General features: G+C 39.6%; 1 protein-coding gene across 1 annotated transcript in view; it reads left to right on the forward strand.

The window, feature by feature from the left end:
* The first annotated feature begins 10,251 nt into the window (after positions 1 to 10,251).
* Positions 10,252 to 15,945, forward strand: part of HACD4 (3-hydroxyacyl-CoA dehydratase 4) — a 30,894-nt gene continuing 25,200 nt past the window's right edge. Inside the window, exons 1-3 of the mRNA XM_053556457.1 lie at positions 10,252 to 10,336; positions 12,121 to 12,224; positions 14,696 to 14,823. Coding sequence (XP_053412432.1) covers positions 10,299 to 10,336; positions 12,121 to 12,224; positions 14,696 to 14,823 — 270 coding nt within the window. The 5' untranslated portion in view covers positions 10,252 to 10,298. The remainder of the gene's footprint in view (positions 10,337 to 12,120; positions 12,225 to 14,695; positions 14,824 to 15,945) is intronic.

Below are 15,945 nucleotides of genomic sequence, written 5' to 3' on the forward strand. Positions count from 1 at the left end.
ATGAATTGTTTACTCATTTTTTTTCCATTTTTGATAACACTTTGCCTTTTTGTTATTGATTTGTATTACAAACGATCTTTTATGTTTTCCATATATTGCACATTTTCCCCCCAATCTTTCATTTCTCTTCTGGCTTTTTTTTTTGATATCTTTTGCATGGAAAGAAATCTTTAATAATCCTATCTTAATTGAACAGCTTTTTCTAACACCTAGATTGTTCAAATGATCATTTAAACTTTATTAAGTTGTTTTATTGCCTTTTTCTGTATATTTCTCCAATCCACTGGGAATCTACTTTTTATATGGTATGTGATAAGGTTCTAATTTCATTTTCCTCCAGGTGGATTAATCCAGTGTGTCAGCTGTTTCTTAAATAAGAGACTTCATTGAATTAAAATTTAACCTATGTCAAATATTAAATTTTTGATAAAAAATTACTAGATCCTGATTACTTTTCATTCAGTTTGTTTATTCCTGTATCAATGCCATGAGGTTAATACATTGTCTTCTGATTTTTAAAAAATGTTTTTCTTATGGTCTATTTTATAACCTTGCAATTCAAATCATTCTCACTATTCCTTTCTTATTATTTCTTGACCATTGTTAAAAATTTATTTTATTTTAAGATTATTTTATTCAATTTTTAAGAACTCCTCATGATTCTAATTGAGATTGTCTTCCATTTGTAGGTCAATTTGGAAAATTTCAAATTTAGGATACATTAAGGACTCATTTTTCCATTAGTTTCACTTTTTTATATACAATAAGATTATTTTCCTTCTTAAAGAACATGTATTTTTCTTCTTTATTTCTAAAAATCTTATAGTTTGTTACTATTATAAATGGGAATGTATAATTCTATTTTAACTAGTGATGGCTTTTATAAAAAAGAATTTACAAAAAAATTTTAATTAAAGCTCATATCTGGTGACTTTTTTAAATGAGGGAATAGACTACTCAGCTCTATAAAGGCAAGTCTGAGCTGACACAATCATCGACTAGGATTAAACATAACTAGGCTAATTTTCTTGTAAATCTCTGTCTCCTGGTGGCCTCTCTACCTGACTAATCTCCCATATGGGCACCTATTTTTATAGTTATTTACTATTCTACCTTGACTTAATTCTATTAGTCTTGTAGTCAATGCTTTCCCTGTCCTGCAGATTGGTCGGGGAGGATGTTTAGGTTTCTCAGGGGCTGGGGCCAGCATACTGTTAGATTTGCTCTGTCTCTTAGGACAATGGCCATCACTAAAGCAATATCTAGCTATATGGTATAAGACATTTATGCCAGCAATATAAAACAACTAACCATCTCCACAGTGGTCCTAAAAGTTATATAGGCACTAAAGATTGTTGTTAAGGAGCATATAAGAAACCATTACAAACTTGAAGAGTGGACATTTAAATGTAGTTATATTGAGCTAATAAACCTTAAAAATTAACAGACTAAATCTCATCTGCATTGAGTAGGCTAAGTTTAAGTAGTGGGAGAAGTTTTCTTTCTCTTCCCTTAACTCTGGTATCTCATGTGCAAAGATGCAATTCCGTCGTCTAGTCTTCCCCTCCTGATACACCCTGTGGAGACCCAATCTCCACTTACCTCCAACACCCTCAAATAGAGACAGGGAAATCACACATTCTTGTCTAGAAAACAGGTAAAGACTAGCAGACCTTGCTGATGACATCTCTATGTCTCTTTTTCCTGCTTTTATCTGGTCAGTCCTTATCTAGAAAACCAACCCAGATATACATATATCTTGAATTAGGAAACTTAAAAGACAAAGAGAAAATTTAAAAAAATCTAAACACCTGAAGATTATCTAAAAGATATATTGACTTATAGTATGTTTAAATAGATGAACATTGCTCATATCATGCATTTTTACAACTTAATAATGTTAGGAAATGCTGATCCCAAGAGAAATATGAGCAAAACTCTTGAATAAAGAGCCTGTGGGATCAGAAAAAAAAGAGCCTTGACTTCTGGATTCATCACAGAACTTTCTGCTTCTGAACTTACTCTACTGCTCCCTTCATCCTCCCGCCTCCCAACTGCTTATTATATCTTCTCCTTTGAGTCCTCTTGGTACAGAAAATGTATTGGAGACTTTCTGGGTAGTGGTCTAAGCTGGTGAATTTCATTTAGGATAATTCTTTTGTCTGCCATGGCTTGACCCCTCTCCAGCCCCACCCTGACCTCAGTTCCATCTTCCACAAACTTCCACACAACTTAACCAACAGCATCCAGGGTCCACCTTCAAAGTTGTTGGCAGGCAGGGTATTGGCTGGGCTTGCCAGGATCGTACCTCATTATCATTTGAGCTTTGAGTTATCTCAGTGGATCCTGGCCTGGGAGGTAAGAAGGGTCTGTAATACCATTACTTTCACTTTAAAAAGAAAGGAGCTGAGGTCCAAGATAGGCCTTGATATATGTCCAACATCATACAGAAGTGAAACAGACTGGAATGCAGGTCTTCTGACTGAAAACTCCTTGCTTTTTGTAACTATTTCTTTGTGTTTCTGAGTATAATTAAAACAAAAATGTCAGGACTTTTATGAAATTGTAAATTCCTTGAGGATGGATACCATGTCTTTTTGTCTTTAGATTTATTCCAATAAGGACCCACCTAGTACAAAGTCTTGCACGGTATTTTTGCTGAACCATAACTGTGGAAAGTAAACACAAGCAGCAGAGTGAAACTGTAAAACCAAAGCATGAAAAAGTACAAACATTAGCAGCACTTACAGCTGACAGCTTTTCTAGAAATAGCATTTATAGAAAGTGAAAAATGGAATGAATCATGGCATTATAGAATATGCGGACAAGATCATAAAATGATCTTCTTACCCAATCTCTCTCCACTGAAAGAATAGCCAACATTTAGAAGGCATCATGGAATAAAAGGATCCGAAGAGTAAGCTCTTTTTTTTCGATCTCACAAGCTCTTTATTCAAGAGTTTTCTCATATTTCTCATGGGATCAGCATTTCCTGACATTACTAAATTGTAAAAATATACAATATGAGCAACGTTAATCTATTTAAACATCCTATAAGTCAATATATCTTTTAGATAATGTTTAGGTGCTTAGATTTTTTAAATTTTATCTCTTTGTCTTTTAATTTTCTTAATTCAAAAAGGAATTGCAAAAGGTGTTACAGTTTTGTTTCTCGACTTTGTGTATATCATACACAGCCTTATTTTATTTTATATAAAAAACCTCTTACTATAGAATATAAAAAAGCAATGTTGCCTTTAAAAGTGATCAGAATATAACACAAATAATTTTGTCTAATGAGATCAATATCAAAGTTATCTTCTTTTGATACTATTTGTATCTGCAACTTGAATAATGTTCCCATAACTTTAAACAATGTTAAGCTGGTTTTCTATGGGTGACTCCTCCAGGAGCAGTTTATAAGTGAATTAATCTAAGGAAAGTAATTTTCAATAGGCAACAGCATGGGACATGAATATATAGAAATGGAAACTGTGAATAGGAATAAAATTTGTGAACTACAAAGGGTGCCAAAAAAAGTGTACACATTTTAAGGAAAAAAACTGTATTAAAATTATAATACTTAGAATATACCAATAACGTTTGTTATCTTGTCTCTGTTATAGTTTATGGAAGTCAAAGGTAACTTGAGTATTACAGTTTTAATAGAGTTTTCTCCTTTCTAAAATTGTGTACACTATGTATTACAGTTGGGTATCCATATCCATGGGTTCTGCAATAGCTATCCAAAAACAGTCAAAAGAACAATAAAAATTTAGAGTATCACAACTATTTACATAACATCTACATTGTACTAGGTGTCATAAGTCATCTAGAGATGATTTAAAGTCCAGGAGTATGTCTATAGACTATATGCAAATACTACACCATTTTATATAAAGGACTTGAGCATCTGAGATTTTGGCATCCTTAAGGAGAAAGGGGTTAAGGGAACTGGGGAAAGGGGGGAGGGGGCCAGGAGGGGGCAGTAGTGTGTCCTGAAACCAATTCCAGACAGATGCCAAGCTTTGAATGTGACCTTCTTCCTAGCCTTCCAGAGTCATCCTTTTTGCCTCCAGAGATTCGGGCTTGTTGTTGTAGGAATGTAAAGGGAAGAAATGAGTTTTAGCTCAGCTTTTATCAGTCTGAAAAGTGGGCCTTTTCACACCCTGGTGAAGCATTGGTTTTGAGAGTCAAAATTTGTCAGGAGTCAAAGGAATTTCTAAGTTCCCCAAAGACATGGAGAGCTGTGTATTCAGTTTTACAATAAGCCACAGGGAAAGGAAACTAGGATACGACAGTAAGGGAAGCCACACTTGTCTAGAGAATTAATGGAGAGGTTCCTAAGATAGGAGGAAAGAGAAATTTTAAAAAAGGAAGCATGGAAAAAATGGTATGTAAATGAAACATACAGAATGAAAAGACCTATAGCAAAAGCCCCTCCTTTCCCCTGACTCCCTACCCCAGCTATGAACTAAACCCCTAGTCAGGGCTGGGGCTTGGTGAGAATAGGAGATGCCTAAATTGCAAAATACGAGCAGGCACCCCACCTCAGTGCTGAAGCCTGAAGAGGAGTGCCTCCTTAACTTTTGTGTCCTGGTCCCAGCCCTTTCATAGAGATGGGGGTGTGGTAACAGAAACATCCTGAGCCACATGGCAGAATCACAAGGCCTAGGTTTAGTCTCCTGCTTCCTCAAGCAGAGACAGGAAAACCTGTGAGCTCTCAGAGTAGCCCTATTCTCAGGGCAGCACCATGTCCAGCATGACGTGGGGAAGACAGGGAGCTGCCTTCACTGATAGTCTGAAATAAGGTGACAGATTCCCCATGGCTTACTCCAGAATTTCCGCATGACCTGCCAGGGGAATGAGGTGATGCAGAGAGGACCAGCAGAGGCCTGGAAGTGGAAATGAAGATTATCAAGGCAAGGATAGAAGACAGGAAGTGATGGGATCTACTGTCCGGAGGAAGTGGGACCAGTTCACTATCAAGAGATTGAGAAGACATCCAGGGTACAGACACCAGCACAAGGAAGCACCTCAACAAGAGCCTTATCAAGGAACGAAATGACAACCCTCCTGCCTATGTGTACGGATCTGAGACCCAACTCACACTACCTACAGGTTGGGTGGACTTCTCCATACACCAAAGTGCTTTGGGGAAAAGAGCAGTAACTCAAAGAGATACTGAGTTCCTTTTCCTTGGCAATTTTTGTTTCAAATTATTTGTTCTATTTGCCCTTTATAATTACTAGGATTTGTTTCATGAGCGAGAATAAATCAGTTATTTAAAACAAACTACCAAAAAACTACACTTATCTTTAGAAATATTAGTGTGTTGAATTTTAACAGTTTTACTGACATGCAATTAACATGTTATAAACTGCATCAATTTAAATTTGATATGTTTGAAGACAGATGGACACCTGTAAAATCATAACCACAATCAAAACAATGGACATTTCCATCTCTCATGCACCTTTGCAATCACTGCCCTTCATCACTTCTCTCCCACATCCATTCTCAGGCAGCCACTGATCTGCCTTCTACCACCACAGATCTGCTTCCATTTTCTAGAATTTTAAAAAAGTGGAATCATGATGGCACCTGTAGCTTAAGCGGCTAAGGTGCCAGCCATGTACACCAGAGCTGAAGGGTTCTAATCTGGTTTAGGCCTGCCAAACAATGACAACTACAACCAAAAAACAGCCGGGTGTTGTGGTGGTTCCCTGTAGTCCCAGCTACTTGGGAGACTGAGGCGAGAGAATTGCTTAAGCCCAGGAGTTTGAGATTCCTGTGAGCTGTGACACCATGGCACTCTACCCAGGGCGATAGCTTGAGACTCTGTCTCCAAAAAAAAAAAAAAAAAAAAGTGGAATCATGTAGCATGTACTCTTTTTCATCTGGCTTCTTATACTCAGCAAAGTTTTTTTCTTTTGAGACAGAGTCTCACTACGTCGCCCTCAGTAGAGTGCTGTGACGTCACAGCTCACAGCAACCTCAAACTCTTGGGCTTAAGCGAGTCTCTTGCCTCAGACTCCTAAGTACAGGGACTAGATGTGCCCACCACAACGCTTTGCTGTTTTGTTGTTGTTGTTGCAGTTGTCATTGTTGTTTAGCTGGCCAGGGCTGGGTTCAAACCCGCCAGCCTCGGTATATGTGGCTAGCGCTGCAACCACTGTGCTATGGACTCTGAGCCATCAGTATAATTATTTTGAGCTTCATCTATGTTGTCTCTTGGAACAGCAGTTCATTTCTTTTTAGTGCTAAGTAGTATTCCACTGAATGGCTATGTGATAATTTATTTATCCATTCATCTAATGATGGAAGTTTGGTTGTCTTCAGTTGTAGCACATCTTCAACACTTGAGATGGTGAGTCTTTAACTTTAGCCATCCTCACTGGTGTGTAGTGGTATCTCATTGTGGTTTTATTTACATTTTGCTAATAAGCGTATTTTATGTTCTTTCTACTGTATCATATTTGATCAAGCATTTGTTCAATTACTTTGTCCAGTCTTTTTTTGGGTTGTTTTTCTTCTAACTATTGAGTTTTGAGAATTCTTTGTGTATTTGCATACAAGCTGCTTATTAGTCATATGCTTTATGAATACTTTCTTCTAGTTAATTGCTTGTATTTTTACTCACTTAAAAGTGTCTTTTGAGGATGAGAATAGCTAAGAAATATTTGTTTAGATATCTAGAAATTATCTTAAGAAGTATCTGAAATATCTAGGACTTTTCTCCTGTGTTTCCTTCTAGAATTTTTATAGTTTTAGGTTTTGCATAAATGTTAAAATTTGACACCATGATATGTAATTGAAAGAAAATCAGTACTTACAAACAAATATTGAATAATATATGAAACAAGTTAATGTATCATCGTGGTTACAAATTTAACATCTGAGACAGACTAAGGTTCTAATCTCAGTTTCAACATTTATTAGCTATGTGCCCTTGCTCAAGAAGATATTTAATACTCTGACCTTGTATGTCATCTACAAGAACAGTTCCTAGATCAGAAGTTTGCTCTGAGGAGTGAGATAGCTCATAGAAAGCACTGTAAAATTCACATACCTAATAGTCAATAATGCTATCAAGTAAACTTGATGAGTAGAGTGTCCAAGGCATAGAAAATAGATGAAAAGATGGTGGCTGCATAGCTGAATGAAACCGTTCTGTATCTGAACACATTTTTCTGGGATAGGAGAGGGGAAAGACTTAGCATGGATGATGCAAAAAGTCAAGCATCTGAGTCTGGGGTTTGATTTTCTGAATGGAGTAGTAAAAGGAGGAGGTTTTAAAAAAATGGATGGTCAAAGTCCTAGTAGAGGAGAAGTGATAACAGAGGCTGAGAGCATGTCCAGGCAAAGATTGCAGTAGATGAGTACATATGACTAACTGCTTGTGTAAGGTAAGAGGACAGGAAAAATAGGGGTGAAATTTCGCACAGTGCTGTGGAAAGACATCTCAGCCTAGCTTTAACTAGCTCTTTGGTGCCTACCAAACAAGGAGATTAGATCACAAAACTTCTAAGGTCTAGAGGCCTGTGAAATTTCCAGTCTGTGGTACTGGGAGCAGGGAGAGGCATGATCCCTGAACATTTCAGATGGTGAAAATAAAAAGGAATTCTGGAATTGACAGATATCAGAGTACAACCAATTCCTTGCAGAGTGACTTGTGGCTGACGGAGGAGAAAGGTGGTAATAGGGTATTCTCCCAATAGCACATGAGGTATTGGATTCAAAAGTGAGAATGCCAAGGAAGTGAGAAGGAGAATTTACAAAAAAGGGATGTGATGGGCAGGTGGATAGATAAGTGTTTAAAGTCTAGAGTTTTATCCATTGGATACCATTTATCTGAGGAGCATTGTGAAAATAGGGTGCTTTGTCATGTTTATGTATGTTTAAAACAGATTTTTTTCAGCCAGTCAGTTACTGCATGAAATACATTTCCAAGCTCTAGCTTCCTAATCAGTGCTCTTTAGGTAAAAACAAATTTAAGCATTTGCCCAAGGCAAATATAACTGACATGTTCAAATACTTTTAAAAATCCTTCTGAAGACAAGAATGTATTAGTTCAGTTATTTGAACTATCTTGGCCTATGACTTTTTCTGTACAAGTGGATAATTACAAATGAAGTATATGTTTTTTTTCAGAAATGCAATCATCACTGAATGTCTTACTTTATTTTGGTTGAAATTTGGGGAAAGGAAAACTCAGACTGGATTTTATCCATTCATTCAACTTATATGTGGATACCTCCCATGCCCAGCATTATAGGAGGTGCTTTTATCCATTTTCATCTATACATTTTTTTGTTTAATTTTCTCACTAACTGTGTATTTTTGGCAAAATAAAACTTTAAAATCTTAAAACTTGTCTAATTCTCACTGTCAGTAAGACAGTAGGGTCTTCTTGGAACCCATAATCTAGTTGAATAGGCAGGTACCTCCAAATAGTGCTCTAAGGTAAGCGCCATCGTAGAATACATTATCCTATGTGGCTCACAGAAGAAGATCTGGGAAGACCTTTAAGAAACGAACAGAGCTCTGACAGGTAAATACAGGGCTGTGAGAAAGGAAAGAGATGGAAGAGAAAGTCAAAGTAGAGGGGAAAATTTTCACAGAGGCATTTGGCCAGAGAATACATGTAGGTAATGAAACAGCAAGCTGCTGTAATTCAAACACCGGGCAGGGCAGTAGGAAATGTTGGCCTGTGGCAGGCTTGGAGGCTAGACGAGATGTTCCTGAGGCAGGCAACAGGAGGACAGCAAATTATTTGGAGCAAGAGGATGGCGGGGTCAGAACTGCGTCTTCCTACCCTCCCCTGGCACCCCACTTTACGCCATCCAGGATTTATTTTGTCTCTTGCTGCTTGACCTGAGCAGGGATGGCGTTGAGACTGGGCTAGCCACCCGTTTGCCTTAGAGCAAATGCGCCCTAAAAGCACCCTGGGTGGAGGGGGCGTGGGATGTAGCCTAGCAGAGCAATTCAGGATGGGGACTCAAGGAAAAATTAACACACTCCCTTAGACAGCAGTGTCAGGGAAATGTGGGGAAGTCAAACTGAAAGATGTGATGGAAGAGGAAAATGATAAGAATTGAAAGAAGCGCTTGCTTATGGGAGAAAATGGGCAGAAAATTACAAGAAATTTACATTAAGAGAGAAGCAGAAAGAAACTGATGTTTAATTCTAGTGTAGGAGAGATTTGACTATATTCCTAAACTGTGGCGAAAGCCAGTGGAGAAGAGAATGAAGGTGCAGGATGGTAACTACCGAGGGAGCCAGTTTGGGGACTGGTGAGCGAAGGGGCGGGGTTAACCTCGGCTGAGGGCGGGGCTTGGGAGAAGGTGCGGAGGAAGGTGGAGGGGAGAGGCGGCCACAGCCGGTGCACTAGGAGGAAGGAAGCGGCGGCCTACGTCTGCCTAGGAGTTCTAATACTGCCATTTATCAGCTGTGTGACGGCGGGCAAGCCTCTTAACATCCTTCTGAATACTTAACTCCCCTTTTGGTAAAATGGGGGCACAAACTTCTAACTTCAATAACTGGGTGTTTTTGTCTCCCTTGCTTGCAAGTGCCTTCTTGGATGTTTCTTTGTGTTTGTTTTGGGATGTGTCCCTTACAGGGCAAAGCAGCTGGAAGGTGGTCTGGATCCTATCAGCAAAGTAGGAGGTGAAGTGTGGAGACAGTGAGCGATGCCGTTGGCCTAAGGGCAGAAAAACGTTTAGCCTTAGCAGAAAAGGTGCTGGGCATAAACTAGGGGGATTAACACAAGGTGAATAAAAACATCAGTGAGGACCTCAGGAGGTTAGAGGGTAGGGATGCCCAATCCAGGAGGAATCAGGCGCCTTATCTAGAAATGTGCTGGGAAAGTGTGAGCACAGCCTTATTGCTGAACCTCTCTCACAGGTGTGAGTTATGCGGAGCGCCCACCTTGGGATCCTCGCATCTCTGGAGGCTTTGAGTTGTAAGGCCCAAGAAATCGCCCAGACGCGTTAATTTCCACGGGGCTTCCTACAGGGTCTCAATTCAAACATTAGGAACCTGTTACCAGAGGTTGGAAAACCCTCCGGGAACGCGGGTGCCCGGCGGGCGGTTGGCGAGCGGCGCTGAGCAGCGCAGCGCAGCGGGAACTTCAGGAACTCGGCTTTCATCCCCCGCGCCTCGCAGGACTCTGGGCTTTTCCTTTGAGTAAGCGCTGGGTGTAGCGCGGCCCCGCCCTTCCGCGCCCGGCCCGGCGGCCACTCCCGCCTCACTGGCCGGTGCTTCCCGGACAGCGCTGGAAGCCCCGGCGGCCGCCCATGGGGCGCGTGGCGCTGCCCGCCTGGCTGCAGCCCAGGTAGGGCGCTCGGCCGGGGTCGGCGGAGGGGCATGGGGAGGGGCTGCTCCGGGCGCGGACTCACCCAGCAGCCGGGCTCTGCCGGCGCCGCGCACCCAACTCTGCGCGGTTGCTCCTCGGAACTCTGGACGGGTATAGCTAACCCAAGTCTCTAGATCACCCTCGGAGAAAGGCTCTGTTATTTTCCCCATTTGCAGCCGAGGAAATGGGAAGGGACTGGCCGCGTGGCCACCCCCGCCCTTGCTGCGCCCTCTGCCAGTCCTTCCTCCTCCCCTGCAGGAGCCGTCCCCTTGACTTTCCCAGACGCGGTGTTGCGAGTGATTTTTACATTTACTAGCTGTGGAAACACCTCCCACGGGTGTGGATTCCGGTGGGCCTGATTCAGTGCCACAGGGGTAGGACCTGGGGACGTGTCTGTTCAGCCAATAAGCCAGGTGATTCTGACGCGGGGTGAAGGAGGCTTTCCTTTTCTCAACCCTTCAGTATGTGGAGCCCCGGGGTGCGCAGATAAAATTACCCAGCTACACCGCGTCTGCTTCCCAGCTTCTTAGCCTTGTTTCTCAGGCTTAACTAAGAGAGAACCTTGAACACTTCTTAGCCTTGTTTGACGTCTCCAGCTAAGAGAGAACCTTGAACACTGGCAGGGCCACTGCCTCCACCCTTCTGAACCCCCCAGGGAACACTTCAAACAATGCTTTTCCAAACTCCCTTAAGCCATATATCTGTCAATCTTCTCTTAGTCATCTCCCCAGCAACCCGCAACACATTTTTAAACCCAGCTTGACTTCCCTTTTCTGGCCTGAGCAACCAAAATGCTTTCTATGTGTGTCTGATGAAGGGAACTATCTGCCGTTGCAAAATATAATAGGAGGCAGTGGCAAGATACTGACCTCAATCACATAATGTATTCAAAAGTCAGGTGTGTCCAATTACTGAATTGCCCTCCATTGGGGATTGTTCCCGCCACGTCCCCCATCCCCAGCTAGTTCTCTCTCAAGTTCTGCACGCAGCAGGCTGAGCTGCTGGGACACATGTTGACCACATCGATCCCTCTTGCACCCGTGGTGTCTTGTTTGTTTGTTTTTCAAAAATATTCAAAGCTATCATTGCAGTGATTTCTTGTATCCCTTGGTGAACAGCAAGGTTAGAACTTTATCAACGATGAAAATGGATAGTGGATTTCGAAAAAGAACTGTAGTTGATTTTAAGCGAGTTCAGTATATAGGGTCTATGACTTATGATGGTTCAACTTACAATTTTTTGAGTTTTATGATGGTGAAAGTTACGCGCATTCATTAGAAATCAGACGTCAAATTTTTAGTTTTAATCTTTGTTTGGGCTAGTGATGCGTAAGATACTCTCCTGAGGCCAGGCAGCAAGCAGCAGCCCCCAGTGAGCCAGGAGACCATGAGGGTAAAGAATCGGTACTGCAGGGGGTGCTGAGTTGCCAGATGGTTCTGCCCACTGCAGGCTGATATAACTGTTCTGAGCACATTTAAGGTGGGCTGGGCAAAGCTGAGGTACTAAGTAGGTTGGGTGTATTCAAAGCATTTCAGCTTAGAACATTTTCAACTTAAAGATGAGTTTATCTAGACGTAACCTAGTTGTAAGTGGAGAAGCGTCTGTGCTCACTTTAGTGTTAAGTGTGTGCTCCTGTGGATTTGGGCGTACCCAAATAAAGGACTGTGATATGGAACAGGTTGGTCAGTACGTGAAAAGACGTGTACAAGGATGAAAGGATGATCACAAAAGATGTTTTTAATGGTATTTTTCTGTGTTTGTAGGTACAGGAAGAATGCCTATCTTTTTATCTATTATTTAATCCAGTTCTGTGGCCACTCATGGATATTTACAAATATGACAGCCCGATTTTTTTCCTTTGGAAAAGGTAAAACTCCAAAACAGTTTTTGATTTTTAACTTTGAATCTTTGTTTTCACCTAGTCATACTTATATTAATTTTAAACTTCTACAGATCTTTCCCGACATCCTTTGCTTCCTAAAACACCTATTAGTCAGTAGCCATAGATCTTGCTTATTGCAAAAACCAAAACCTTTTTGGAAAAGGAGGAGAATGAGATAAGAGAAAGTGACTTGGCTTTACCCTGCATAGGCAGTTTGCCCTGAAAATATGGACATGGCACGGGGGTGTTGCCATTTCATGGTTCCTTTTAGTTCTGCATCAAAACTGAGCAGATTTGTTGTGTTTTGAGGAAATATGTAAATCCCAGTATAACATTTTGTACAGAGAATTCAGAAATTAATCACATTCTTCCAGTGTTTTTTTTTTTTTAATTCTTCAGATTTAGGGTGACTGGAGACTATTAGTAAGAAAAAACAGGCTTCTCTTTGATCCCCTTAAAAAGTAATGTGTAAATAAGGCAGTTTGTACAGATGACTAATCACTTAAATGGGAGTTGGCATTAATGGTGTCAGATATAAACTTCCTCCAGTTTCCTAAAAAGTAAAGATACTCCTTTAAAATGGCATTTCAAATTTATATAGTGAATCACCAAATGACTGTCAAAGTAACATTCTTTTCATGTTCTATCCCCACGTGGGTAAGTGTCATCACAGTTTACAACTGTTGGGTGACTTGACAATTTCAGCAACTGCTGCCTTCAGCTAAAAACAAACATGTATAATACATCTGGGAAAAGTCATGCTGCGCTCATCATTTCAGACTTGTGTATCATAAGGAAATTAATCTACTTCTGAGGCACCATAATCTATCTTATGTTGCCTTTTCTTATGGAAAATCTACAGATAAAATCTTGCCTTTGTTAAGAATATCCAAAGATAAGAACCTAAAGCTTGAATTTCAACTATAAGCATTGAGAATCTTCAAGCAGAGGAAAACACAGGAGATGGGAAAATGTCTTTCATATTTTTAGGAAAAAACCATCCCTTCTAAGCTTTGGAAGTTGGCTAACACTGTATAATACTGGTCACTCACAACATGAGCCATGAATTCTGTTATGCTGCATGTTTTCCCAGTGAGAAAAGTTGCCTCAGTCAGCAGTGTTTCTTAATTATTATCCTGCTGTTATTTTTATAGAAGATAGTTCTTTTTAAAGAAGCACAACTGGTTCATATGAAAGCAGACTGAAAACTAGTAAGTAGCAGGTCAGTATAATTCCTGAATCAATGTATAGATTAAATAAGCTCAACAGCAATCCAAAAGCCTGACTTTGCAACATCTGCTGCCTTCTTCCTTCACAGAGCAGTGTAATTGATGATGCCATGTGATAGCAAGTGCAGGGCAGTGGATAAGAGCATGGACTATCTGCACTTCAGGAATCATCTCTGAAATGGGGGCGATGATGGTAGTGTCCACATCATGGGGCTGCTGAGAAGGCAGTAAAGAAAGGAGAATCTTCCCTAGAAGTTTCTAAACAAGGCAGGATTTCATTTTAAAAATCAAAGCACCAAATTTATCCTATGTAGAGGAACATTTGTTTCCCTTCCATTGCAGCTCCTTCTAAATGCAAAATTTCATTTGAGCCCTTGTAGTACAGACTTCAGAAATCTAAGTCAGAGGCCCAAGTTCCAGAGTTTAGAACCAACAAAATGTAGAAAAGCACTAACCAAGTATGTTTAGGAATCAAATGTTGGCTGCAGTTTATCTTATATCACAGCATCATTAATGGTACTTTCATAGAGCTTCTCTAAAGTCATATTTTAGTTCTCATCTCTGTCATTTTCTTGGCAGTGGAAAAGCTGTGAGAACAGCTTTTTCTTTCAGAAGCTCACCTTTATTTACACTTAAAGTGGTCTAGACCCTATGTGGTTAGTTACTTCTATGTGGGAATTGCTTTATAATCTCCTTTAAAGGACTAAATACTGCAGCTTTGACCGTGAAACCTGCCATCTCAAGTTTTTACCTTTTTAGCAGAGAAGCATTTTAAGGCATACTACAACGTGAAGTGCTTTCTTTAAATTGTATTCTTAATAATTTAGTGGACTGGGCAGCACCTGTGGCTCAGTGATCAGGGTGCTGGCCCAGTGTGCTGAGGGTGGCAGGTTCGAATCTGGCCCCAGCCAAACTGCAACAAAAAAATAGCTGGGTGTTGTGGTGGATGCCTGTAGCCCCACCCACTCGGGAGGCTAAGGCAAGAGAATCACCTAAGCCCAAGAGCTGAAGGTTGATGTGAGCTGTGATGCCATGGCACTCTACTCAAGGCAACAAAGTGAGACTCTGTCTCTTAAAAAATAATAATTTAGTGGCCAATTTAAGAAATTTTTCACACTAAAGGAATCAAAAAGGAAATGAGTAATCTTTATTTTATATCCAAATGTGGCATAGACTGGGGTTGTGATACTGTTTTTATTAACCATATTTTTAACCCATGGGATACAGACTCAATGGTTGACACGTTTTATGCTATTGGACTTGTGATGCGACTTTGCCAATCCATTTCTGTCCTGGAGTTGTTGCACATATATGTTGGCATCGAATCAAATCATCTTCTGCCAAGATTTTTGCAGGTAGGTTTAAATCACATTGTTGTTATAGAATCTGTTTCATATTTGTTCCATTTGTAGTGTCTTTTGAATTTATGGCACTTAAAAAGCCATAAAGGGAATATACAAGTACTTTAAGTCACTGATAAAGGAAGTACCATATTTTGCTGTGTATAATATACACTTTTTGTCAAAATTTTTGAGGAAAAATACACAAATTATACATGGGTAGTACTAATTCTGAATCTAAGTAAATGTTTTTAATTCTTTTAGTTATGCCTATACATTAAAAGGGTAACTCTAGAAAGCTATAACAATATTTATATGCAAAAGAATGCCTGGGAATACAGTAATTGGTTTTGTTGAACTTATAACGAACTTGCTACGAAAGCATTTTTGGCCAACAAAGAGCAACGTATTTCTCTTCATACACTTTAGGTGGGAGCTAGCAATCTAGCTGATAATTTTACAAAATTCCTTTATACAAAAAACAAATATCTAAATATAAAAAAATAAAAATTTGAATTAGAAAAATAAAAGATTTTTTTCCCTATAAGTTTGGGGAAAAAACATGGGTGTGCATTATATATGTACATGGGAGTTCATTGTACACAGCAAAACAGATATGTTGACCAGTTTGTTATAGTCCCTTGGATGGTCAACTTTCTGTATTTTGCTTGGAATATGATCAATTTCATCTAAAAATGCAAGTTATGTTTACTTTTGGTATATTTTATTAAAAAGGGCTTTTCACAATTTCAGGCCAAATTGATTAATACTAGTTTCATGGTAAAGTATTTTCAAAATTAAAAGTAATATGATTTTAGTTATTGTCAATGTAAGGAATGTACCCAGTGACAGCAGGTGACTTTGTAAGAAGGAAAACTCACTGAGCACCTTGAATATGCCTAGAAAATGTAAAAAATATATGCTTTACAAAATATCTAGGCTTGCTTAATAATAGAAATTACTATATAACAGAATCTAGTTTCTTGAAGTTCTAGAAATTCTAGAATATGTGTGATTTTAATCACTGATAATTAAAATTCTAATGGGTTATACAAATATGAGCACTGTAATGAAATAACCAGATCTTGGTTTGGTAATTTAAAAAATAATGGCAAGTATACATTAATCCTTTTTATT

This window comes from Nycticebus coucang, chromosome 2 (assembly GCF_027406575.1).
Source record: "Nycticebus coucang isolate mNycCou1 chromosome 2, mNycCou1.pri, whole genome shotgun sequence".
Taxonomy (NCBI): Eukaryota; Metazoa; Chordata; class Mammalia; order Primates; family Lorisidae; genus Nycticebus; species Nycticebus coucang.